Genomic DNA, 26,873 nt, shown 5'->3' with positions numbered 1-26,873 from the left:
CCCATCCAGTTATTTATTTTTTTGTTTTAACGGAGTAAGGCAAAAAAAAAAAGGCATGGGAGATGATCTTCAATGCTTATCCCAGGGAGGAGAAAGTATCAAATTGGTTAAATCCATCCTTTCTGATAATAAATCGGAGACTGGGCTCCATAGACATTAGATTGTCATGGATCCTATACAAAAAAACATCTAATGCCTGGCAAAGGTAAGACTGAATTCACACTGTTCCTTGTGAGATTTGTGCTCCTGCCTTTCGCTGAAGGTGACCAGTTCCCAGCACATGGTATAGAGGAAAGATTCCTAAACTTGGGATACTTTAGGCCCCATACATAAGAGAGACAAGTCATCCAAATCCGCTGACTTCAGCCATACCAGCTGACTATCTGATGTTTGTGGGGGTCTCCCAAATATCCCATCATAGATGATGATTGGAGAAAGGAGGTTTTTTTTTTTCAACACCCAATCCTTTTGTTCTCACTGGAGATAAGCCGCTGACAAAGCTAACTCCCCTCTGCCCATAAGAAATGAACGCTCGGCTGAGTTGAGCATTCATGTGCATAGTGGAGTCATTAGGAATGGTTGTTGGACAGATGAACATTCATCCACCAACAATTAAAAGTTGCTGGACACAGTATTCCAGATGAGGTTTGACTAAGGAAGAGTATAGAGGGATAATTAGCCCACGTCATGTAGACTCTATGCTTCTCTTATACATCCCCAAATTGTTTTTGCCTTTTTTGCTACTGCATCACACTGTTGACTCATGTCCAGTCTTTGATCGATTAGTACACCTAAGTCTTTTTCACATGTGCTGCTGCTTGGCTCAATTCCTCCCATTCAGTATGAAAAAAGCACATACAGAATGGGAGGAATTGGGCTAAGCAGCAGCACATGTGAGAGAGACTTTGGTATACTAATAGCTCATAGACTGAATATGAGTCAACAATGTGATGCAGCAGCCAAAAAGGCAAACACAATTCTGGTATGTATTAAGAGACGCATAGTTTAGAACCTCTACTCTTCCTTAGTCAGACCTCATCTGGAATACTGTGTCCAGTTCTGGGCACCCCGATTTTAAAAAAAGACATTGAACTTGCTCTAGTTTTGTCTGAGAAGAGCTACAAGAATGGTGAGTGGTCTGCAACTCATGTGCGCTATACTATGAGAACTGTTAAAGGATCTGAGAATGTTTATCTTGCAAAAGAGGCTGAGAGGAGCCTTAATGGCTATCTACAAATATCCGAGGGGCTGTCACAGTGCAGAGGGATGAGCCCTATTCTTGATTGCACAAGGAAAGACTAGAAGCAATGGGATGAAACTGAAAGAGGAGACACAAATTAGATAATAGAAAAAAACTTTCTGACAGTGAGGGTGATCAATGAGTGGAACAGGTTACCACGGGAGGTGGAGAGTTCTCCAATAGAAGTCTTTACACAAAGACTGGACAAATATCTGTCTGGGATGATTTAGTGATCCTGCATTGAGCACGGGGTTGGACCTGATGACCCAAGTCTACTATTCTATGAAAGTATATGGGCAATTCTACAATATACTGACTTGTTGGGCTAGATTTTTGTGAACCAATTCAGTTGTTATCATACTCGTAATGATTGTCTCTCCAACCATTGCCAGAATTGTCAGATGTACCACGGTCTTCTATATGCCATTCATCTGTAAGAAACTATATTGGTGTGTTCACATGTCACTGATTTGTAGCAGATTTCACCCCTTCAATTGATCTGCTGCTGACTTTTTCCATTCCAGAAAATCTGCAGCAAATCTGCCACATGTGAACACATCCCATACTTGTGATTGTATAAATAATCCTCACTTTCTGTGCCGTTTTACACCTGCCTTTCCTATGAACAGCCTCACCAAAATGTTCTGTGAATTAGCTTCGCGGATTGACGAAGTTGTACTTTGGCATAGCGCCAGCCATCAGCCATTTACTTGCGTTCTTTTCACTTTTTTTCCTCTGTTTTTGTTTCATGTCCATTCTCTTACCCTTCGTCAAACCCACTCCTCTCACCGGTAACCGATTAGGACTTTGTAAAGTGTCTGCACATTTGCTAAAAAATCCTGCTTTGAAGGTTGCTATGGTTACCCCAGTTCCCGGGGCTTAAGGCCTATGGTTTAGAGTTAAATCTTAAACATATAGAACACAAAACGGCGCTCTCGGGGAGAGAGAAAAAAAAAAACAACAAAACAATTGGCAAAGAAATCCAAGCAGTACTCCACAGTAAAGGTGTTCTTTTTTACATGTACCTTTTTATAAATTGTATTTGTACAATAACTGGAGCTTTAAAATGGAAACCGTGAGCCCCCACACCCCCCTTCTGTCTCTCTGACTCAGAGAAGGAGGCAACGAGCAGGGCCCGGAATAGCTCTGATGCTGTCATCTGTGGACAGCCGCTGATTTTCCAGTTTTCACAAGCCTCACAGGCTTCCCCTAATCCTTCAGTCGTAGTGTGTTTTTCAGAGGTGGTCAACTGACCCTCCTGAATCTGCCTTGAACTGCAGGACTGGCTCTTCTGGCTTCTTCTCCAGCTTTCCGATGCGTCTCCTTTGCGTTGTGCCTTCTGTCTTTCTATGCTCTTCTCATAATATCTCTCTTCATCGTCTATTTTTGCCTACTTTTCCAGCGTTAATTTATACAATCATTTCCATGTCGTTGTTACATTCTACTTTGTATTCCGGTAACTCCATTTCCCAGTCTGTACTTTCCCTAACACATCCTCATTTACATTTTTAAAGTTGTTTACACCCTTTTTTATTATATTCCCTTCTCCGCCAGCTTCCTTCTTCCCTGTCGTGTGTTCATTTCCAGCCTATTCCCCTTCTTTGAGTCTCTACAGCTTTTATTCTTCTCCCCCCGTGCTTCCCCTTTTATTTTTGTCTTTTCACTTCTCCTCTCAAGAAGCTCAGATGCCAGTATGACCCCCAGGCATAAGCCATACTCCTCTTCGTTGGCCGCCCTTATCGAAGGCACTCAACGGCCTTTCTTATTCCTTGTCACAGATTTCAACTACGGCACCGATGGGTATGACGCCGAAGGGAATGAGGAGCAGAAGAGCTCTCGTGAGGGGTCAGAAACTATGCCCTACATCGATGAATCTCCTACCATGTCCCCACAGCTCAGTGCCAGAAGTCAAGACAGTGTGGATGGAGTCTCACCTACTCCGACAGAAGGCTTGCTTGCCGAGGTAAGAGATTTCCCCCCCCCCCCCATTGAGTACATCATGTTGTTTTTTGTAACCGTTAATCCTGTTTTTAACATATAGAATTTGTAGATCAGCTGTAGAATCTCGACTCTTATCGTAGACTGCTTTATTTAGTCCTTATGACATTGAACTCCTGGCATATTATTATATACTTAAGACTTTCTACTAAAGTCTTCACCAAATAGTTTTCTATTTATTGTTTTACTTTATTAGTTGTCATTCATAAGCTTTGCTTTTGGTGGAGAGCTAATTTGCATACCTTTTCCCAGGGAGCATTGCCTGAAAGACTCCCTACACCAGCTGGATCTCCACAAGGAGAAGCAGTGCCTTCCAAATTAAGCTTGGTGGTTATTTGAGATTTTCCTTTCTTATAAAGCATTGACTACCCAGTAGATAAGCTGCTCTTTTTTCTGTTCGTCTTATTGCTTATTGTAATTAGGAAAGTTTTTTAATGCAAATAGAAAACCAATAAAGGCTTTAGAGTTCTCTGTTGGTGGAACAAGACCGCACTTAAGGCGGGATATCTGTTGTGTTTTTCTCTGGTTCTTCTACCTCGTTGCCTGGATATTTGGTATGTCAGAAATTACTCAGATGTGATGTGTGTGGGGGAGTGATTTTCTGCGTTCTCTAAGTGCCGTTAATTTAAGGCACGTTGGGAAAAAAAAAAGCGGTCTATGGCTGTTTATGACCTGAATTACTCCCTATTGTCAGGCATTATGTATAAAGAAGGTGACAGACGTGGTGAGCTTAGATAGGTGTCTGTTACAGCCGAGGTTCTTTTCCACTTTTAAGGGCTCGTTCACACGGATGTATTTTCTGTCCATGTGTCTGTATTTTTTACTACCTGAATGGCGTACCTAGAAGAGATGGGACCCCGTAGCAAAAATTAAAATTGACCCCTCATTATGGTGGTTGCATTTGCCACCAAGAACAAGAGGGCTTGGTTTCCCATTTCATGCCCTTTAAAATGACCCTTCGGCCAGTTCTCTCTCTCCTTGTTTGCCAATTATGCTATTCCTTTTTGGAGGAAGGTGCTGCATATATTCCCAGTAGTGAAAGGGATGGTACAAATCAAAGCTGGGGCCCCATTCAAGGGCCCCTTAAAAATTGCCCTTGTGGGACAGCACACACACATTAAAGCAAATTGGTATATTCAGATGTGTGTTTTATGCAGATATGTTGTGCGTGCAACAAAGAAAATTGCAACATGTCCTGTTCTGGTCCGTATTGACAAACCAAAATCTCCACGACAGTCTATGGGAGCTTAAAAAAGAAAAAACAAAAGAAAAAAATCATAGAGGTTACATGCGTGCTTTTTTTAATGCACGATGCCAGGAGGCAGTAAAAACAAAGAAAGGTGACATTTAATTGGATCCTCTTCACTTTTTTTGACATACTGAAAAACAGATGACACATGGATGTAAAAAAAAATGCACATGCGGAGCAAAAACACCCGCAACACGCACATACACATGCAGTGATATCTGTTTTTCACAGACCAAAATTGCAGATGTCTGTGTTGTTGAGCCACATTGAGTATAAAAGGGTGAAAGCCTACGAAATCAATATATTTGTGATTTGATATAGCTTTTGTGTTGGTCTTACGCTTTGGCTTTAGTATTGCTGTGACGTCCTCGGTACCAATATTGCACAATGTATTGTATCTGCAGCTGCCAAGAGCTAGGGAGAAGCATGCGGGGAGTCGGTGACCACTGGGTGGGGAGCATTATTTTGCATTATTGTTACCCCACCCCCAAAATAATCAGTATCAGTATGGTCACACACAAAAAAATCCTCCTGCATACCTTATTGTGTATATTTGTGAGTCTCCAGCAGTTCAGTGATGATTAATTCTTTTACTGCAGCGGGCAATTGCTGGGTATAGGAACTTGTGATTTCAGGTCTATGATTGTATCATAATCATCATCCTTCTTTCAGCTGTAGATGACACATAAATGTCATAAGTAATAAGCAGCCAATACTTCTACAGATTGCTAGCTTTAGTCACACTGCTGACATCCTCTGACTTTGGTGATGCTTCGTGTACAGACCAACGACATACTATTGATTGGACTGCATGTGGTTGTACTGCCGATGACTGTGGTTTTCGAATGCCTCTTCAAGCGGTTGTCCGGGACTTTTACTATTCATGATCTATCCTCATTATAGGTCATTAATAGTTGATTTCGGGGGTCCGCCACTTGGGATTCGGGCTGATCAGCTGTGTGTTGGGTCCACTGCCAGTGCAGACAGCGCTGGAATCAAATAGCGCTGTGAACATTAAGGCGGCTTTGGTTGGTACTGCAGACAGTACCAACCTAGGCCACTACAATATGGACAGCGCTATCTCTCTTCGATGTACTTCCAGTGCTGTCCGCACTAGCAGTTGAGCGGTGGGAGCTAGCTGACCAGCTATTCATGACCTGGGAATAGGTCCAGCGATGGTAAAAGCCCTGCAAAACCCCTTTTTTATTCTCCTTTGTTCCCCCTTTTTTGCCTCTTTTTGCAGGTTACTTAAAAAAATCATGTGATCATTAAAGGAGTTTTCTGGGATTAGAAACACATAGCTGCCTTTTTCCAAAAACAGCACTCGCATCCATCTGCAGGTTGGCTGTGGTATTGCACCTCATCCACTTTCCTGGAGCTGAGCTGCACAGACATAACCTGTGGACGCGTACGGTGCTGTCTTTCAAAAAAAGTAGCTATGTCTTTCTAATCCCGGAGAACCCCTTTTAGCATGGTTCTCCAAGAATAGAAAAAATATAGCGCTTTTTTTCTTTAATATACTAACTATTTGTGTTTTTTCATGGCAAAGAACACTTAGTTGTAGGGCACTAGGAAATATGAATTAAACCAGGAGAAATAAAGTATGCTTTATACCGTCACAGTATCTATATTAAGCCACAAACATGAAACATGGCTGGAGTAGCAATATATAGGAAAAGGGAAGAAGATTGATATTTTGATATTCATGAAAGGAAGTCATAAATTTAAAAAAAAGTCATCTAATAAGAAATAAAAAACAACCCATTTCCTCAGTAAAACTCAGATAGCAAAGGTAAAAGAAAGGGGTTGTCTGTCTGGTTGCTGGAGAAATTTCAAGAATAGGCTCAAATGTGTTAAAATAGCAAAAACAGGGGTACTTGCCTGTCCTGGGCTGCAGCCCTGTGGTCTTCCCAGTATATGTTTGGGAACGGCTACCATCTGAGTGCTGTAGCCAATCAGAGGCCGTAGAGGTAGAGTACCAATCCCAGCATCTGAGTGATGATGCCAGGAGAGCGGCACCACACTACTGTAGCAATCAGGTGGTATCTATTCTGGGAGGATAACGGTTCACTGGGGCAAAAGACAGGTATATACCCCTGCTTTTGTTGCTTTAACACATTTGAGCCTACACTTAAAAAAAAAAAAATCGTCCGTCAACAGGACAACCCTTTAAAAACATCAAAAATAAATAAGGGGATGTAAATAAAATTAACATAAAAATGAGTAAAATACAAAAGCAAATAATAGATTAGGAGTAGAGATGAGCGAGCATACTTGCTAAGGGCAATTACTCGATCGAGCAGTGCCCTTAGCGAGTACCTGCCCGCTCGGAAGAAAAGGTTCGGCTGCGGGCGGGGAGCGGCGGGCGGGGGGTTGAGCGGGGAGGAACGGAGGGGAGATCTCTCTCTCCCTCTCTCCCCCCCCCCCCTGCTCACTGCCGCAACTCACCTCTCACCCGTGCCGGCAGCCGAACCTTTTCTTCCGAGCGGGCAGGTACTCACTAAGGACAATGCTCGATCGAGTAATTGTCCTTAGCGACTATGCTCGCTTATCTCTAATTAGGAGAAAAATTCTGACTTTTTATCATGTTGTATACCTGTAAGATGTAATTCCCAGAAGAACCACCAAACTTCGTTTTAAGGCCCGGAAGGATAATTACCATATACATAATACAATGTAAATACAAATTATAATTTGCAAATCTTCTGTGGCATAAAACATTGGCAACCTGTTGGTAACATCCTTCCATTTTCCGATGGGCTTTGAGGGTGGTCCTGATTATAAATGTGGGAAAGTGTGCTATGAGTGAGTACCTGACATTAGCTGTGATCAGCAGCCCTGTGACATCAGTATGAGAGCTAGGTAAATAATCTGGGGTTTGATTTTCGGGTGAAAGCCATTATGACATGGTTAATGATAGGTTCTGTTTAATTACAGTTCTTCAATCTTACATTACCATAAGAACAGTCATACGGTGTATTTACTCAGGTGAAGTCATTCTGCGCACTGTGACTAATGGAAAATTTGATTCTCGTGAAAGATATATTTTATATTGATTTGTTTATAAAGTGGCATATTAGTATATTGTGTTTTTAATTGTGCTCTGCTCCTTAAAGGAGCAATAACTCTTCTTGACAATGTATGTTTATCTACTACCTTGGGGTAGTTTAATCATTTCTGTAATATACTTGCATTAAAAATTTAGTTGCTTTTACCGATGTAAATCCCGTTTGAAGTGGCTGCCACTAGGGGTCACCCTTCCAGTTGCTTTGCAATCCACTCTTTGTCGTTAGATACAAAGCTTCTCTAGTAACAAAAACGGATATTTCCATATCCACAGGGGGAGGGGCTATCTTCATAGGCAGCTCCTATGCACTCAGAGGCTGCAGGCTGACAGATCTGCAGATACTGTGATAAGGACCTCCACATTCTCTGCCTCACCTGCTGTGACAGTACGTACGTGTGTGTGTGTGTGTGTGTGTGTGTGTGTGTGTGTGTGTGTGTGTGTGTGTGTGTGTGTGTGTGTGTGTGTGTGTACACACATTTTGGTGGGTTTACTAACCATTTGGCTAGAACTTGTCTTGAATTGTTTGGGAAAGAAGAGGGGCAGTCATTCAGATACTGCCTCCCTGCTGATTGGACCAAAGACAATACTGCATGGGAAGAAAGGGCAGAACGTTCAGAACAGAACTACTGGCAGAAGGCTAGGCTTACTCATGCCCTTTCCTGTAGGTGGATTGCAAACAGCAGGACAGCAGAAAAATGGAAAAAACCACCTAAAAATTAGAACTTACAGACATGAAACAGGTACAATCCACAGTAAATGAGTGGGGAATATCCTCCTCATGGAGGACAACATGCAGCAGTAATGAGCAGTGTAGCAGTAAATAACTTACTATTAGCTACAACTATGTCTGTGTGAATCTCTGCTTTTGCTCATCCTGACAGACCTCTATGGGGAGCATGAGACAGCAGCAAATAAAGATACCACCACTTCCTGCACCCTATCTCAGCGTCTCTATTACTTTAGATGGACTTCACATGACAACAGGCAGTGGACAGAAAGTTAGGAGGAAGGGAGACCCCTAAGTCACCAGCACTTTTGAGTGAACTTTCAGCACAAACACAATTATCTGTAACTGAAGTGATTTACGCTTTTGCTATTTATCACATTGAGAAAACTTGTGTTTAATGTGATATCCAGAGTGCGATAACCATTTAAGCATCCAGGACACATCTGAGATTCAGACAGAGTAGAGAAGTTTTATGTGGAGGAAACTGTAGAAAGTAGAGCTTCTCCCCGGAGTACATTAGTTGAGATGAGTACTGCAGAAGACATCCACCCACCTCTTATCAGCAAGATTATAGATAATTATCAGGCTATAGTTGTTCGGTTACATGAAGTGGAATGGATTGGATGCCATCATGTCATATCCTCGCTTGCAAAGAAACCCCACTACAAACTGCAGCACAGTGTTGGTGAACGGGGTTTCAACACTACAAACCTGACCTCTATCAATTTATCCCGAACACGAACTAATAGAGCGCCAGAGCTAGCCAGCCAATCCAGATCAGGGATATGAAGCATCCACTTCTGGAGGGCCTTCTCTTTTTAACGGAGCTATTTTTTGTACAGCGTTTTCCTACGCACCCGTAGAGAACAATAGGCCCCTATCATGCGTAATACACCGTATAATAGAACATCCGTTTTCTTACGCGCATGGTATACGCGATGAATATATGGAAGTGTGAGTGGAATACTCAATGTATTTGAATTGCTTCGATTTACCCTGTATCATACGCGCGTAATAAAGAATTCAAATACACTCGTGTGAACTCGGCCTTAAGGGAAGAAAGGCTCAGAGTTCAACCAGTTCCTCGGCCCAGTCTAAAAGAGGGGCTAGATTGACAACATAAAAAGTAGAAACGTATTTGGTGACCCATATGCCCAAGTTAGTTGTTTGATACACCAAACTCCATGGGGCAGGCAGGGGGAGCAGGGACAGCTGCCGAAAGATGGGTCTTATCCGAATTAAATCTAATACCAAAGTAAAGACTAAATGCATCGGAAATGGACACTTCAGAAGTGAGAGGATTCTGGATCATGCAAAAAATATATATATATATATATATATATATATATATATATATATAATGCAATGCTTTTTTCGTAATTGAATTTGAAGCCTACAACTGCTGGGTGTATATACGTACTTGGATCACGAGAGGTTCAATAGCAAGGCCGTAGACGGGGGGCAGCCTGCATAGAGATTTGCATATTAGTTCTTATGCTTGCTGCCAGTGAATTGTATAGAATTTGTACCCACTTACTAAAGACTGGCCCAAACCCAAATCGGGCCGTCGCTGCTCACACATGCCTCCACTTTACTGAATCTAAAACTTTAGCCTAGTCAACGAACACAAGTGTATATTCTCCACATTCAAATGACTATAATCCCTACAAAAACCCCTCTCCCTCTATAATAATGAGGGCCTCCTGTATAGTAACTGGCAGAGTATTATTCTGTAGGATAGAGTTATAAAGTAGCAAGAGTTTAGGAGCTATGAAGTCCACTTTCTGTTAATACTATTCAATGGAGAACCTATCCGTACCTAGTGACTTCCTATTGTGAATGCTATTCAGTCCTTCCTTAAATGTCATCTTTATTCGACAACCCATCCAAATAGGCTACACTACTCTGGAGCAATGTTGGAGAAGGAATGGGGTCAAGATAGGCAGCCAACTGATCAACAGAGCTGTCCAGCCAAGTAGTATACACATTGGTTTAAAAAGTAATAAGCGTCCGATTGAATAACTCCAGAACGCCCACTAGGATAATAGCAGCATCATGGACAGCCATAATTGGGGGTAAGGCACTATCTTCTCCGGTTAAGTAGGCCAACGGATGTCCGTTTTTACCACCCTGATCAAATATACGTTGTTGTGAGAAAAGGGAGTAACTCAGTGGCAGACTCTTCATTAGTACCCCAATACATAACTGCCTCTTCAGTCTAATCATGTACCTATTGCTGAGCCTGCCACAGAAGACTATGCCTCCACAGAGGGCAAGAGCCACGTAACCCTAAGATCTGGGACTGGTTGAAGGGGTGAGTGCTCCTAGATACCCCAAGGTGTATGGGAAACATCACAGACCATCAGAAGACAATGCAGGGCGCCAAAGCATAAATCTGAGAGAAAATGTGCTGTGTGAAAGGGAATGACGCATAAGCGGTGTCATGTGGGTACCATAGGCGCCACACCTCCCGCAACAGATAGGAAATAACCCAATTAAGCAAATGAGACGTCAAGGGAATCACTCAGCTGAGACGGTCACGCTTTGGATCTGAAATATGATTTAAATTACCCATAAATACTACATGAGCTGCTTCAAACATAATGACCCGAGTCATCAACTCATTAAGGACATGGAGATCATCAGGGAGTGGCGAGTACACATTAACCAATGTAAGAAACTGCCCATGGAAAGTGTCTTGGAGAATAAAAATTCTGCCTCCAGGATCAGCATGAGTTTGCTTAAAGACAAACTGGACCGACTTGGCACCCAGGATACTGAGTCCTCTAACACAGTGTTCCCCAACTCCAGTCGTCCGGGACCGCCAACAGGTCATGTTTTCAGGATTTCCTCAGTGTTACACAGGTGATGTAATTATGGTCGGTGCCTCAGACATTGCCACAGGTGTTCTTACTATAGGATATCCTGAAAACATGACCTGTTGGTGGGCCCTGAGGACTGGAGTTGGGGGACCTCTGCTCTAACATAGTTAGAATGGGTAGCGTGATAAGCTGAGCAAATGAAGACCCGTTTTCAGCTCCAAAACCTTAAGGCGCACTCTCCTCGTGTTTCATAGTTTTAGGAAACACCTCTGCAAGGCTCTAGGGAAGGTGAATACCTAGGCTCTTTCAAATTTAGAGTTCAGACCTCTGACATTCCAAGAGACCAATATGAGGTAAATATTAGCCATCACAGTGCAGATATGATCAACATAAGCCACCGATGTAACACCGGAGAAATAGTCGTGCCAAGGGGAATAAATACCCACAAAACATGTGGACATGGGAATACAAATCGAAACCCTTCGCACCCTACCCATCCACCCGAACTCACGAGGAAAAAAAAATTACAACTTCAACTGCAACTTTCCCCTTTAACAAAAAGCGTTGGAAAAAAATTAGTATTGATACAGTCTGAACTAATAAAATGTAATGTTGTTTATCCCTCACTGCCAAATACAATGCCAGAACTGCTATTATAATAATAAAAAAAATTATTAAAAAGCCGTAAAATCATATTGATTCCAAAATACCCATAAAAACTACAGCTCATCCTACAAAAGCAAGCCCTCGTACAGTTAGTTTGATGTGAAGGAAAAAATGTCTCAGAATATGGCAACAGAAAGCATTTTTTTGCTTGTAAAAAGGATTCTATATAGTGTATGTATATATTATATGCATGTATTTATATATATTTTTAAAGCGGTAAAACATGAAGACTATATAAAATTGGTATCACTGTAATCATACAAGTTGGAGAAAATGAGATCCCCAAAAATGACGACACAATTGCTGTTTCACCTTAAAAAAAAAAAAAAAAAAAAAAATCTCACTGGAGTGACCCTTTTAATTGTACGATGTCGTGTACCATATAATGTACTGAAAACCTAGAAAACTTTTTTTTTTCTTTTTAAAAGTCATTGTGTAACTACAGGAGTCCCCCGGTATTTCGTTTTTCCCTTTCTATCTGAAAATCCCTAGAGTCCTTTTTTTCAGATGGGTCATATAGCTCATTGTGACTGCCTGGGAATTACTTATTTCTGTTCTCTCCAGGAATCAGTACTTCAGCCTGATGAACTGCATGGGCTCACTAGCTCTTTATAAGGGGGCACAGAAATGTCTATTACAATTAATGCAAGTATAATGGAGATCACATTTCAACTTCCCTGACTTATATATACTTATGGTCTTTAGCTTACTTAAGATAATATAGACGTTAATGATATTTACACTGTCCTCCCAGCAGGCAGAGATGGTACAGGCCCTGTGTATTAGGTGATTGCTAGCCCAGAAACCTAAACATCAAGGAGGTGTCTGTTAAGTAGGAGACAGGAGGCTGAGCTAAGAAGACGTGAGTATATTAGATGTCCAAAGTGTCAGAAACAAACATGTAAGGAAGGGGGTGCAGGGATAGACAAATGTGTCCTCTCCAGAGGGGTCCTTTTTACAAATTAAAAGTTGTCCCGCAAAAAACAAGCTCTTAGATGGGAGCACAACATGTGAATAAACATGATGCATGCAACAAGTAGGAAAATCGGAAGTCAGAGTACAAAGTCAAAGGATGATTGAAACTGTGAACAAAGATGAATTGACAAACATTTTTTAACCCTTTCCAATCCAGTTTGTGTCCTGGTTTTCCTCGGGGGCTTCCTCTTTTTCTGCCATTATACAACAGCACTATCTGCTGGCTAAAGCCAGTACTGCATGAGGTGACACGTTGGATAGGCTCCGACAGCAGAGAGGCTGGCAATATACAGTAAGAGAACCCCGACGGACGTCATCTAACATCGGAGCTGTACAGCCTTAAATCATAATGTCTTCAGAGGTCAGACAGTGGATTGAAAAGGGTTAATTAAACTTCAGCAAGAAGCTGAACATAGAAGACTGATAGCACAAGGCAGTAAGAAGACTGATCTTTAGGATATTATGTTTGTTTTTCTATGTTTGCAGGGAATGGAAAAATAATGGTGATCAGCAATATATAACAATGTTGGTGGAGCGATTCCAAACGTAACACTGCGGTTAACAGAAGTCTTGGTGTGAAAACGATTAGTCAAAATGAATCTTAATAAGGCACCTGGACCACATGGCTTACATCCAAGAGTCCTTAGAGATCTGTCAGTCATGCACCATGAATTATTTTTTGTATTGATCATTTCATGCAGAAATAATTTGTAAAAGTTGATTCGCACGATGCATTTAGGGACCAATATTGCAGTGCACCCCCAAACCAGTAAGACTTGGGTGCCAAAGGACTGCATTGCAAGTGGCATACTCTGTTCTGTGGAAACCTCATAGAAAGGTAACCGTTTGGGAATAAGGCGCAACCTGAGAAATGTACACATACAAAGCAGCTTTAGCTCAACTTCTCGGTTTCATTAATACCAGTAGTTAGAACGTGTTTCGAGGTGAAAAAACACCTTTTCATCAGTAATTGCTAGGAACATGCTTAAATCCTGTAGACTGTATACCACGTGGAACTGCATCCGTGGCACAAGGCCGTACAGCACAGTCTCTTATTCCACCATGGCTAATGGCATTCCAGAAGGCTTCTTTGGCATGTCAGACCTGCTGACCCCTGATACACGTCATATTAGGGGGATGTTTTCGCCTGTAACTGGGGCTCCTATGGATGTTGCTCCTGTGGATGCCCCAGCTACAGTGGGAAAGTATGAAATAAAAACAAAATGGCATCAGTGTCCCCCCCCCCTCCCCAGAGGTCTTATATGACGTCATGGGGTCAGATATTAATAAAAAAAAAAGTAGGAAAAAAATAGAATAAAATAAAAATATGTATGGAAAAAAAAATCAACTCACTGCTGACGCCAACTTAAACTATCCCTATATTCGCTCTGAAATACGAGATTATACAGATTATCAAAACATCCAGAACAATGATGAACCCATTCCTGTTCTTTAATATAAATATAAAAATTTTAAAAATGAAATAAAAAAACAAAACAACCTTTTGTACACATTACACCATATAAAATAAAAACCAGAAAAATTTCACTGAAACAAGGTATTGAAAAATAGCCCCATGTGTGATGAAAAAACACGAGAGCCAGGAAAAAAATAAAATCCCCCCCCTCCCCCCCCCCCCCCCCCCATTAGTAAGATTCCTAAAAAGCCTTGCCTGTTCTGGAATGACTTCATCCATTATGGAAGAAGAGACTGTGCTCTTCAGCCTTGTGCCATGGATGTGGTTCCACCTGGTATACAGTCTCCAGGTTTTAAGTGTGTTCCCAGCAATTACTGATGAAGAGGTGTGTTTGCCTTGAAACGTGTCTTAACCGCTGGTATTAACTAACAAAAGCATGCAGTAGCATGGGCTCAACTTCTCGGTTTTATGTTCCTCAGCTTGTGCTTTGTTCCCAAATGTTAACATTTTTTTGATGATGTCACCGACCCGTCGTGGGTTTGACAGTATTTAGGTTGGCTGCACCTGTAAACTAACCATTAAAGATACTAATTGTTGGGACGCAGTCTTTCCCCCTGAGAACTTTCACTCCATCCGTCCCCATCGGTTCATTGGCCGGACTATGCTGTGCCCCTGGAAAGTGTCGAGGGTTGTGTTGGAGTCTGGATTTTTTTTCTTTCACTTCAGTACTGATCTATACTCAAAGAGCATGGAGTAGTTTGAGTACAAAAACTCTTGATAATTTTTGGCAGTCTGCTAACAATTAGAGATGAGCGAGCATACTCGCTAAGGACAATTACTCGATCGATCATTGTCTTTAGCGAGTACCTGTCCGCTCGGAAGAAAAGGCTCGGCTGCCGGCATGGGTGAGAGGTGAGTTGCTGCAGGGAGCAGGGGGAGAGAGGGAGAGATAGATCTCCCCTCCATTCCTCCCCGCTCTCCCCTGCTGCTCCCCGCCCGCTGAACCTTTTCTTCCGAGCGGGCAGGTACTCGCTAAGGGCAATGCTCGATCGAGTAATTGTCCTTAGCGAGTATGCTCGCTCATCTCTACGAACAATACAAAGTTAAGCAAATGAAGTACTTTGTATGATATAAAGCTTATATGAACATACTTTATTTTGGCTTTTAACTTTTCTATGAATTGTAAAAAACTACAAAATTGGATCTATTAAGTCCATAGAAATGGTGAAATTAAAGTGTTTCTTTGGGACTTTTACTATTCATAGCCTATTCTCAGGACAGGTCATCAATAATTTAGTGGGGTCCACCACTCAGAATCCCACTTGATCCACGAGTCTGATGGCATTGCAGACAGCGTCGGAAGCAGATGGCACTGTCCATATTGCAGCGGCCTGACTTTGATTTCAATGGGAAAACTGGGCTGCTGCAATGCTGAAATGCTATCTACTTCCAGCGCTGTCTGCTTTGGTGATGGACTTAGTGATCAGCTGCTTGGCGGAGATCCTGGGTGGTGGACCCCTGCCAATAAACTGTTGTTGACCTATCCTAGAGTTAGTTCAAAAGTTGTTACAGGACCAAAAAAACCTTCTAAGCTTTTCAACATGATTGCTTTATATGTATGGTCAACAGTCTTCGAATAATATACTATTGCCATATTATTATTGCTTTCAGTACATACAAACTAGTAGAAATAGCTTTTTCACTTGCGCTATTTTTGGAATCTGTGCTTGCCGTACGTAGAATTGTTCACCAATTTTTACAATGGCTGTTAAAGGGCTTTTCCAGACCCATGGAATCTGTTATAGGATTGTATAAAAGAACAAACAAATACTTCTCCCCTGATGCTCCCATGTTTATGCTTCTGTCGTTACCCAACAGTCTTTGTTTACCATGCAGTAATGTGGCATGTTCACATGTGACCGCTGCAGTGTCATCTGTACACCACTGGGGTCACTTCTGCAGCAGTCACATGCTGCGATGACCCAACATCACTGGTGCCGAAGTAGATGAAGCCCGTTAGGGGTCCAGGAAATTGGCAGCACAAGAGCAATAGAGGGAGTGCTAAGGTATAACTCATGGGGTTGAATACTTGAAACAAGATTTGATTATGTTCAATGTTTTGTCACAATTTGCTTTCCCCCTTTCCGGGCCTCGGCCTTGCCTTGCCCCTTTCCGGGCCTCGGCCTTGCCTTGCCCCTTTCCGGGCCTCGGCCTTGCCTTGCCCCTTTCCGGGCCTCGGCCTTGCCTTGCCCCTTTCCGGGCCTCGGCCTTGCCTTGCCCCTTTCCGGGCCTCGGCCTTGCCTTGCCCCTTTCCGGGCCTCGGCCTTGCCGTGCCCCTTTCCGGTCCCTCGGCCTTGCCGTGCCCCTTTCCGGTCCCTCGGCCTTGCCGTGCCCCTTTCCGGTCCCTCGGCCTTGCCGTGCCCCTTTCCGGTCCCTCGGCCTTGCCGTGCCCCTTTCCGGTCCCTCGGCCTTGCCGTGCCCCTTTCCGGTCCCTCGGCCTTGCCGTGCCCCTTTCCGGCCCTCGGCCTTGCCTTGCCCCGTGCTAGCAGTAGAGTAATTTTGCTTTCTATTCAAGTTGAATGCTTCAGTTTAGAGCAGGGAACCTGGAGAATTGCAAGAACTGCCACTTTTTAACAGCAGGGATTGCAATCTCAGCCGACTCCTAGATTCTTCCCAGGGGTATGTGCAAAGCAGTCAAACCTTGGCCAAGATAACAAATTATGCTCTACCAAAGCTTCTTTCACGCAGGAATGGGAAAAGGGGTTCCCTAAGACTGAAAACATCTCAAGGGTTCCTCTATGTTAATAGGATTGGGAATGGCCGGTATACAATACCCGGTAACTTGAGCCTCCACAGTACAGCGCATCATTAATGCATGTCATTTCTTTGTGAAAACATAATTGCTAAACAAAATATCCGCTTATGCATACCTGATGGGTCTCCGGAGCCACGTTAACCCTTCTTATTGTCACTGATTAATCCGGACTGCGGGAGGAGTGTAATGCTGCGTGTTGGAAGTATCGTTTATAGTTCAAAAAATTGTTAAAACGAGCAAAAGTGAACAATCGTTCAATTTAAACGCGAACCAATGACTGACTGAGAAGTTACAACAGGACTAAAAATCATTGTTGGCTCATTCACTTATCGTTGGGTTTAAACACTCCCCGCTCCGTGTGTCACATAGGACTGTGGGTCAGACTGTAAGTGAGGAGACTTATAAGGCCATGCATGCTCCTCTGGGTAATATGCAAATAAGGGAGATGGAACAAGACCTTCATAGGAATGTGGAACACTGAACGAGAAGTGACCGATTCTCAACGATGACCTTACGGTCTCACAGTTTGAATGAGCTTGTTCAAATGAGAATTAGTCCGTCTGAAGAGGGGCATTACTCTGCCAGCTCCAATGCTGCCAGCGTTAAGTAAACTGGAGCATATTTACTGGCATTAGAGCCTCTCTAATTCGTTATCGTCTACCCACGTTGTATAACACATTCCTAGACCAGTTCCCAAATGGGACTTTGCCTCAATGCTGAATTTTATATACATGCTGCTATGTTGGTACATATTTGAAATCGTAGTCTATGGCTTTTCTCACTTTTTAGGAAAAGCATATGTGTTGCAATTAAAATAAACTGCATAAAATTGCTATACAGATGTACAGAGCAGTTTCTTCATGGCAAACTGCAAGTTAATAGGGAGAGCCCCACTGATTGATGATGTACATGGATTCATTCAAAGGGAAATATATATGTATATAGATAGAGATATATATATATATATATATATATAGATATATATAGATATATATAGATATATATAGATATATATAATATATGTATAATATGTACGTATACATTTTTTTTTTTTTACCTTAGGTGGATCTGTGTTCGTAGTCAAGAAACCGTTTCCGTCTTTTAATTCCCTAATTTGCAGCTCCCATCTCTATATATCGCCGTCAAAGTTCTGCCTGCTCCGTATGTAATTCACTGGTTGACTGTCCGATGGGCAGTTCACCTCTGCAAGCGGTCCGGGTTCTCTTGCTGCCTTTTCAAATCAAACATGCCTTCCTTCTTTGCTTAATAACTTCTCCAGCTCTGCCCGCTGGAGGCATCTTGCGGTCCACCAAACGTTCCTGCGCCACACTGAGGGATCAGGCGCATGTGCTGTGACCTCTTTTTGGGCAGGAATGACATCAAGCGTGTGCGCAGGATCCCCGAGTGTGGCGCAGGTGTGCTTGGCGGACCGCATGCCACCTCCAGCGGGCAGAGCTGGAGACCTTTATTCAGCCAAGGAGGGGGGTTGTAGAGTTGAGACAGCTCGGACAACTTGCAGAAGTGCTGTCAGATGATCCACTGCTAATATAAGCTGGAAGAACTTGAGCTGCGATCTCAAGATGGGAGCCTAAGCTGGAAAAAAAAAGATATTGCTGCGTTCCTTGTTCAGACACACATACATGAATGTACTGCGCTAATGGGACAAAAATAACATGACCGACTACCTTTTTAAAAAACGGGCCATTAAATGGACTACAAAAGCTGAACTGAACGGAAACCTTTCCGTTCAGTTCCATGACCTATTGAGTACAATGTTTGTTCGATTTTTGTTTTTTTTAACTACAAAAGCGTTGCAGTCTTAAAAAATGGAAAGTAGATGGAACCAAGCAGAGCCAGAAAGTCCTATTGAAATCAATGGGATGTAAAGCTCCACCTTTTTTCTGTTTTTTGCTGCTCCTCCGACCGAACTGCAGAAACCAAAAATGCTGATGTAAGCAAGCCGTTAGCCAGTCATCGGGAATTTATCTATTGATGCTCGGCCTGCCACCACTAGCAGGTTTATGATAGCTGTCAGCCCGGACGCATCTTCTCCTCTTCTGGCCGGGGATTCAAAAATCCTGGCTAAGTATCAGCTAATCACAGCCAGGGCTCAATGAATGGCAGTGATTGAACCAATCACTGCCATTCAATCACTGCCATTCATCGAGCGCTGGCTGTGATTGGCTAAGCTTCAGCCAATCACAGCCAGCGCTTCCAGGAGGTGGGTTTTTTTGAATCTCCGGCTGGAAAAGAAGTTGATCTGTGCCGGGGACCCGGGCAGAAGATGCGGCCAGGCTGACAGCGCAGGACAGGTGGTGTTGGTTTTTTTTCTTCTTCTTCAGCTACGGCGTATTTTCGGGGAAGGGCTTATATTTCAAGCCTCCCCTAAAAAGCCTCGCATGTGGTGCTACAAAGTCGTGCTTATGAAGGGGGCCTTATACTGAAGCTACTTCCTACAGCAGGGTTTCTTTTTGAAGTGTGTTACAACTTGGCTATGGTTTATGATGGTAGTTCTACATACGTTACAATCTTCCACTATTTTGTTTGTTCCACTTTCTGCCTTCTACCTTCATCCCTCATAACTCCTTTCTGCCCCCCATGTTCTCCCGGTTTTCTTCATCGTCTCGCTCTTTCTACAACTCTCTTCTTCCCAGGAAGATCTGCAGCTTTTGTTTGCCTATAGGAAGCGATGGCAATAATACACATAGCCGGAGCCCGGTGTACAGCCCACTGGATGATGAGGTTGTGCTACAAGCCACATCTGGCTTCCATTCAAGCAGCGTTGGGACTAGACATTGATTTAGAGAACTGCAGAACTCTGCAGAGAGAGAAGCCTACTATAGCCCGATTCAGCGTTTTAACCCTATTGTCATTGACTGCAAGCCATATTTTATTCTAATGATAGTCGCAAACCCAGCTTGTTTGTGCGCTCTCCTTTTCACATCGGAGGAACACATCAGTGCATCATTCAAGTTCTTGCACCTGGCTTATCATCTTAGCAGCATTAGGCAAGCTTCATGGCTGTTTCTTTTCTTCTCTCTTCCTTTATATGGATGTGCCACATGAAAGCTAAAACGGCGAAGAATGAGAATTGTTAGTGGTTGGTTTCCAACATAACGTGCAGGTTTTTATGCAAATCTACTCCAGAAGGAAGAAAACGGTGGTCTTAAAGCCATCGATAGAAACGGTAATTTCCATTAGTTGGTTATTGGCTGGCTAAGAAGCCATTATGTGCTGACAAAGGGGGAAGAACCCCAAAACCACTTTCTAAAGATGGCTGTCTTTCTTTTGGAGGAGACTCGGGCTTGGCTAAAATACCTAGTTCTGTTTCAATGCTCCTTATAGGGGTTGTGCAAGGTTGTAAAGTTATCCCCTTTCCACAGGATAGGGACTAGCTTTACGATCTGTGAGGGTCCGACTGCTGTGACCCCTACCAATTTTAATTACGGGGGTCTGGCCGATCCTTGAGTGAATGGAGTAGAGGTTGTGCTGGCGAGTCTATCCATTCACTTCATTGACAGTGATGGAGATTACGGAGTTCAGGCGCTTATGCAATCTCCGTAACGGTCACAGTCTCTGTTCACTCAGGGACTGACCATTCTCTGGATAGCTGGGGGACCCATCAGTCAGAACCCCACAGATCATAAAGCTATCCCCTATCCTGTGATCAAGAGATAACTTTACAACTTGGCAAAATCCCTTGACTGAAAAAGCTGCTACCAATACATGGCTTTAGAGAGACCGTTTTCTTTCTTTCGGAGGAAAGCTAATTTGCATACCCTTTCCCAGGGAGCATTGCCTGTGTAAGACTCTACAGCAGCTGCTGGTCTCCACAACATGTCTTGGAAATGTAGGATTGTAGACAATAAGGCCTGTTTCGATAAAACTTGATAAAGACCCTGCGTGGTCGAAACGTCGCCTTTTAATTTTTTCATAGAGGAATATAGTATCTGTAATTTTCCTGCACCTATCGATGCTGCCACATGTATTTTCTTGAAGTGTGAACAGTGTCTTACATTCAGTTCTTGATAATGGCTATAGATCTCCATGTTCTTTGTCAAGTCAGTTGCTGTAAGTGATATAGATGTTCTCCACCTAAATTTATTGATAAGAAATCCTGGCAAATTGTACAGATTGGCATGGCGAAAGTCCAGTGCTTGATAGTTGGCAGTTGGCTTTGACTTTGGCTGGTATGGGCCCAGTGCCAATTCTGCTGTGCCCAAATGAGTCCTATGAGGCAGGCTGGTTGCTGGAGATATACTGTTTAACAGCTATGGCCATTACCGGGGTGTTTCCATCTCCGCTTTTCATGGCTGAGATTGGAAAATCTGTCACACGGTTTCCGACCACATGTGGGAAACAGCAGAGCGCTTCACACGGCTATCTCTGTAGGCACCAGCCGGTAGCTATAGCAGCAGTTTCCCATCTCGGCTACAGAAGCCGAAATGAAATATCCCTTTAATGTAGGGGTGTCGCACAGTATGCCCCAAGCAACAAGTTGATCCCGGATCACTTGAGTCTTCAGCTTGAGATTAAATGCCAAGTATGAACAGGATCATGCTTAGATGTAAACCCAGCATGAGCGCCGAGGGCTTTTCTGAATGGCAGACCCCCACCAATTGGATATTGATGGCCTGATCTTAAGATAGCCCATCAATAGTTAAAGACTGGATGACCCTGCAAAGGGGGTTTTTCATGACTCGAAAATGATCTAATAGACAATGGTGTAAAATAAGTAACCTATTCCCACCTCCTTAAATGGCCAGCCCCAGGGATCTTACTTGCATTTTTTCTTTACCATTGCCTGTATATTAGGTATTTTTTCTTATCAGGTCCTGTAAAAGCTATTTATTTATTTTTTGAGTGCTTCCAGTGAAAAAATACAATATTTTTGTTAAAGTGTAACTAAACTTCCAGCAAAATGTGTAACATGTCTTGGGCCTCATGTCCACAGGTGGGTCAGATTTTGCGTACGGTAGCCTGCAGCGGAATCCCACCCTGCCCGTAACCAAGGATCCTGCGTACCTGTGCAGGCAGGTGGCGGCGGATGTGCGGACCTCTCTTCTGCCAGGACATCTGTACTGCGGATGGTCCGCACGGCTTGCTGTTGGACATGCGTAGTACAGATTTTAAAAAAACCCAAAATCTCCTGCTTTCCCGTGGGCAGGTTGCGGATCGGATGGCTTCCATTAAAAGAAAATTATAGATCAATGTATCAGTTAATTGTTCTTTTATTGGATTGTAGACTAGAAAGATATATCCATGATGCTAGTATAAGTAGTGAAGGGGTTAAACAAAACTTTTTCTATACCAGTACTGGTAGACAGACAGCAGATAATTGTCTCCCAGACCCCTCTTGCATTCCTTTTCTCTAAATTCATAACTGTTTCATTGTATGGTATAGTAACACCTTAAGAGGTGTAACTTATGTTAATCATTTTAGTTTCAGCCTGCATGTATTATTATAAATCTTGGAGGTATGTACTTTTCCTGTGATGTCGTTTATGGTATATAAACCACATTCACCTTAGAATAAATTAGAAATCATCTAATACGGCACAGGCTGGTGTGATTTGTATTTCTCCTTGGTCCCAGACTTCTGCATGAGATCTGGGATCATCTTCTCATTGATAAACACACAAATTCTCCCTACGTTAACTTCAATGTACGCCGTCGGTGCGGGATCTGCACTGAAATGGAACATGGTCCGATTTGTTTTTAGGACAAAAGGGTCTGCAAATCAAATCCGCAAGCTTTAATTACAGTGCGGGCGCCCATGCTTCCCTATGGGCGGCTTGACTTGCGGATCTTCCAAGCCGATTCCGCTATTCAAATCCACCTGTGGACATTGAGCCTATGTGACATGTCAAAAGTTTGATCTGTGGGATCCTGGTGTTGAGTTATGGGATGACAGGGTTTTATGAGTCTGACCGTCACCAACTTATGACTTGCTGCACCCAGTGGCAGACTGCAGAGTCAACTTATTTCCAACCCCCCGGATCCTGCACTTGTGCAAGATAGAGCCAAAATCGCACCCTGTATGGCCTAGCATGCCCCAAGAACACAGCTTAGACAGCTTCTCATACTGGGTCTCTATATAGTCCAACTGAGCTATTGGATTATAATGGGTAACCCATTTATGGTTATCTGGGATTTTTCTTATAAGGGTACTTTCACAGAGGCATTGTGGGTTTTGGGCATGTAAATATGCTGCGCTTTTGCAAATATAAGCAATTATGTGGTGGTGTTTTGTAGCGTAATTTAAGCTCTCCGTATACTTAATACAGTACTTCAGCATGTAAATCCGCATAAAGATAGGACATGCTGTGTGTGTGTTTTTGTTTCTTTTTTTAGGGGGGTGTGTGTTATGGGACTGACATATACCCCGAAAATGCAGAAAAATGAATGAATCCAATGAAATCTATAGGTTCTATTCATGGGAATTACAAGCGCAAAAAAAAAAATGTGTAAATTTTAATGCTTGTATGAATAACCCTAAGAGCGAAAGAAAATTTATAGATTTCCAAAACATGGTTTTATAGAACTTCAGGTCATGTAGTGCCATCTAGTGGAGGACGTGTAATATGTTGGTTCATGTACCTGAGATACACGCCTTTATAATCTTACAAGTTGTTCCCAGCACTTAGTCTTGTGTTTCCTTTTGCATTCTGGGAGATGTTGAGTGTTTTGTTTTTTTAATTGCATTTTATGTTTTTTTTTTGTGCTATATTTTGCTGCGCTTCTGCTTGTTGGGCACAAAATGGTTACCTAGTTTTATTCCACTTATGTGTGTTTTGTTTTTTTTAAATCTTAACTTGTTCCCTTTGTTTCCCTCTTCCTAGAATTACGATGATAAAGGGAATATTTCAGAACACACATTCCTTTAACCCTTTTCAATCCACTGTCTGACGTCTTCCTACATTCTGATTGAAGCTTGTACAGCTCCAATGTCAGAAGACGTCCGACAGGGTATTCTTACCATCTTTTGCCAGCCACTCTGCTGTCGGAGGGTCTCTGGCGCACACATTGGCTTTAGCCAGCAGATGGCACTGTTGTAGAACAGCAAAATTGGATTGGAAAGGGTTAAATGATTTGTTCAAAGGAAGACGTCAGCAGAGACAACAGTCAGCAATCTTAGTTGTTCAGCCTTCATATTCCTTGTTGGCTCTTGCACAATCTACATATACTTAGGCCATTGTATAGCAAGAGACTCATTGGAAGGCCACTTGTTCTTCTCTTACTAGTCAAGGGCTTGTGGAGCGGAGAGGGGGAGTGCTGGAGTTGAGATACATTGGTGTTCATATTTAGATCCAAGCTTTGGACGGAACCGGAGAAGACACCAGAAGGTGTGTTTGCTCCTTGCTAGAGTCCCTCTGCTGCTGTTCTTGAGGACATGTCTGTCCTTTTATAGATGGGATGTGTGCAGGTCTCTATAGAGATGGTTCACTGGGCAATGTGTACTGGCAGCTTTAGAGAATATAAGAGCCTATAAGACTCAATGTGTGGCCCCATCTCTCAAAAACCTTCAAAACCCAACTCGCCTGAGGGTGCACGGAGGCAGTGAGCTTGGTTTTGAAGGTTTTTGTTCACAGTACAGTTTCCCATATGTGAATGCTGTTGTCAACTTCTTGCTGTCCCTTTTTTGTCTGAAGATTACCCCGCAAATAAGTTTATAACAGGTTGTCTTACTGCTGGCAACTGCAGGGATTAGCTGTTATCTGCTGCAAGCAACTGTTACATTTCTCTGCAGCACCCCCACAGGGAAAGTGAAGAATTACATTGTACTTATTAAATCAATGGGTCCCAATACATGTTGGGACCTATAAGAAAGAGATGCTATTGGTAGCTGCTCTATTCTCCAACTTGGGTTACATTCACACGGACATATTTCCTTTCTGTGTGCTGTCTGTGTGATTTACAAACAGCGCAAGTCACTTGGGCTATTTACACAAGCTTTTTTTTCCAAACGGACTGATGTCCATGTGAGAAAAAATATCAGCATGTCCATATCATGGACCAGAATTGGACATGCAAAGTCCACTGCCTATGGGATTAGGCAGCATACGGACTGAGTGTCTGATGCGAGTTGCACCCAAGAATCTCGGGTACCTGAGTGAATGGGCCCTAACTGATGGAGATCCTAAACTAGTGACTGCCCTCTGTTACCTCCTCTGAATGCAATGACCACTTTAGGGCTCATGCCCACAAGCGACGCGAGTTACACCTGCTGATTTACGCTGCTTGAGTACCACGATTTAAAACAAAAAAAAGTGCCTGTGAGTGATCGTGGATTTCTGCGGTCTCCATTAATTCTATATTAGGCTGAATGCACACGGCCGGAATTTCCGTGGCGAGAGTTTGCGCAGAATTTCCGCCGGTCCATGTTGCCATAGGATTGCATTTGTTTATGCAATCCTATGCAGACAGACGCGATTAGATCGCGTGAAAACTCATGCATGCGCGGCTGTGTGCCAGCCGGCGCAGAGCAGAGAGAGGAGACGCCGGACGGGTAAGCGAGAGGTCAGTACTGGGGCACGGGTCACATCCTGCTGCGAGAGTCTCCCAGTCGGAATCCGACTCAGCCATCTGCTTTCACCCTAATGGAGACCTCCGTGCCGTAAATCCGCGGAAAATAGATCGCACCACGTTTTTTTCACGCTCCAGGATATCCGCAGTAGAATTTCACATGTGCAGGCAGAAAGCTTTTGAGTTCAATAGATCCTAATAGCTGCGGAATTTGCGCTCGTTTTCCGCAGTGGGAAACGTGTAGCGATTCCGTCCGTGGGCATTAACCCTAAATGTTTCCACATATCTGGTACAAATTAGCAGGATTTTGGTTCTTGAGCACCACTAAGACGCAGTTATTTGCAGAAACCTCAGTCATTAAAGGGATATCACTGTCTAGGGGTACTTTTACACGGGACCACATAAGCCCCGACAGCCGTCCAAATGACTGTAGTAATAGTTCTGCTGCAAACTTCACAGCATTTCTGCAGAAGGCAGAGTCCAAATCTGTACGATCGGTGCGTAATTTGACTAGAAATCAGCTGCATTTCCACAGCTGACTTCAGCAGCCACAGCGCTCCTAGAGGCGAGGAGGAGCATTGTGGCTGCTGACCTTCTGTCAAAGTCCGAGCCAAGGGTGTGGATTTTTCCTGTTTCTTTTGCGGAAATGCGTATTTTGCCGTGGAAAATCCGCAGTACTTCTGCTACATGTAAATATTCTCTATAATGGCAAAGGTCTGCACTTCCATATATCATGAGACAGCTAAAAAGAACACATCAGAATATTCCAGAACTTCTCGCAGTGAGTACTGGAATTACAAAAATGGTAACATTGGTTTGTTTCTAGGTGCAGATCACGCCAGAAGTCTGCTCTTACAGATGACAACTGTTCCTGTTGCTAAGACTCCTCCATAGTGATGATAAAGAAGCGGGGCTCATGCAATCATTACATTACAAAGGCAATCAGTGTGCAAGCTCCATTATCATATTGTCTCCATAGTAACAGCAACACGTTGCCCACATTGCTGTCGTTGCGCTATTTTTGATTTTGTCTATCCCAGTTAATGTGCTTGTTGAACCACTGGGTGGTGTCAGATGGCAGCGTACGAGGCAGCAAGAAGACGTGGAAGTAAGAGGACTTTCAAGCAGCAAATACTTTTTGCCCATTTGCAGCCGTAGGATACATCAGGGTGGATAGAAAGGTGGCTTCATGTGTATGGATGCTACAAAGTATCTGGCATGATACTACGCCGTGTCCGCATGAAGGTATGCAAAGAAGACATGGCTAATTGTCTTCCTAAAATAATCCACTAAACCGTAAATTAACCCTTTGCAATCCAATTTTGGATTCAGGGTTTCCTGGGGTTTTTTCTCTTTCTGCCATTATACAAC

General features: G+C 43.1%; 1 protein-coding gene across 2 annotated transcripts in view; it reads left to right on the top strand.

The window, feature by feature from the left end:
- ABR (ABR activator of RhoGEF and GTPase) overlaps positions 1 to 26,873 on the top strand; it is a 361,360-nt gene that overhangs the window by 129,957 nt on the left and 204,530 nt on the right. For both annotated transcript variants that reach the window (XM_066599543.1, XM_066599544.1), the window contains exon 2: positions 3,019 to 3,203. In XM_066599543.1, the coding sequence (XP_066455640.1) occupies positions 3,019 to 3,203 (185 nt within the window). The remainder of the gene's footprint in view (positions 1 to 3,018; positions 3,204 to 26,873) is intronic.

Source organism: Eleutherodactylus coqui, chromosome 4 (assembly GCF_035609145.1).
Source record: "Eleutherodactylus coqui strain aEleCoq1 chromosome 4, aEleCoq1.hap1, whole genome shotgun sequence".
In the NCBI taxonomy this organism is placed as follows: domain Eukaryota; kingdom Metazoa; phylum Chordata; class Amphibia; order Anura; family Eleutherodactylidae; genus Eleutherodactylus; species Eleutherodactylus coqui.
The sequence above is the reverse complement of the archived record's forward strand: the minus strand, read 5'-3'. Positions and strand labels throughout refer to the sequence as shown.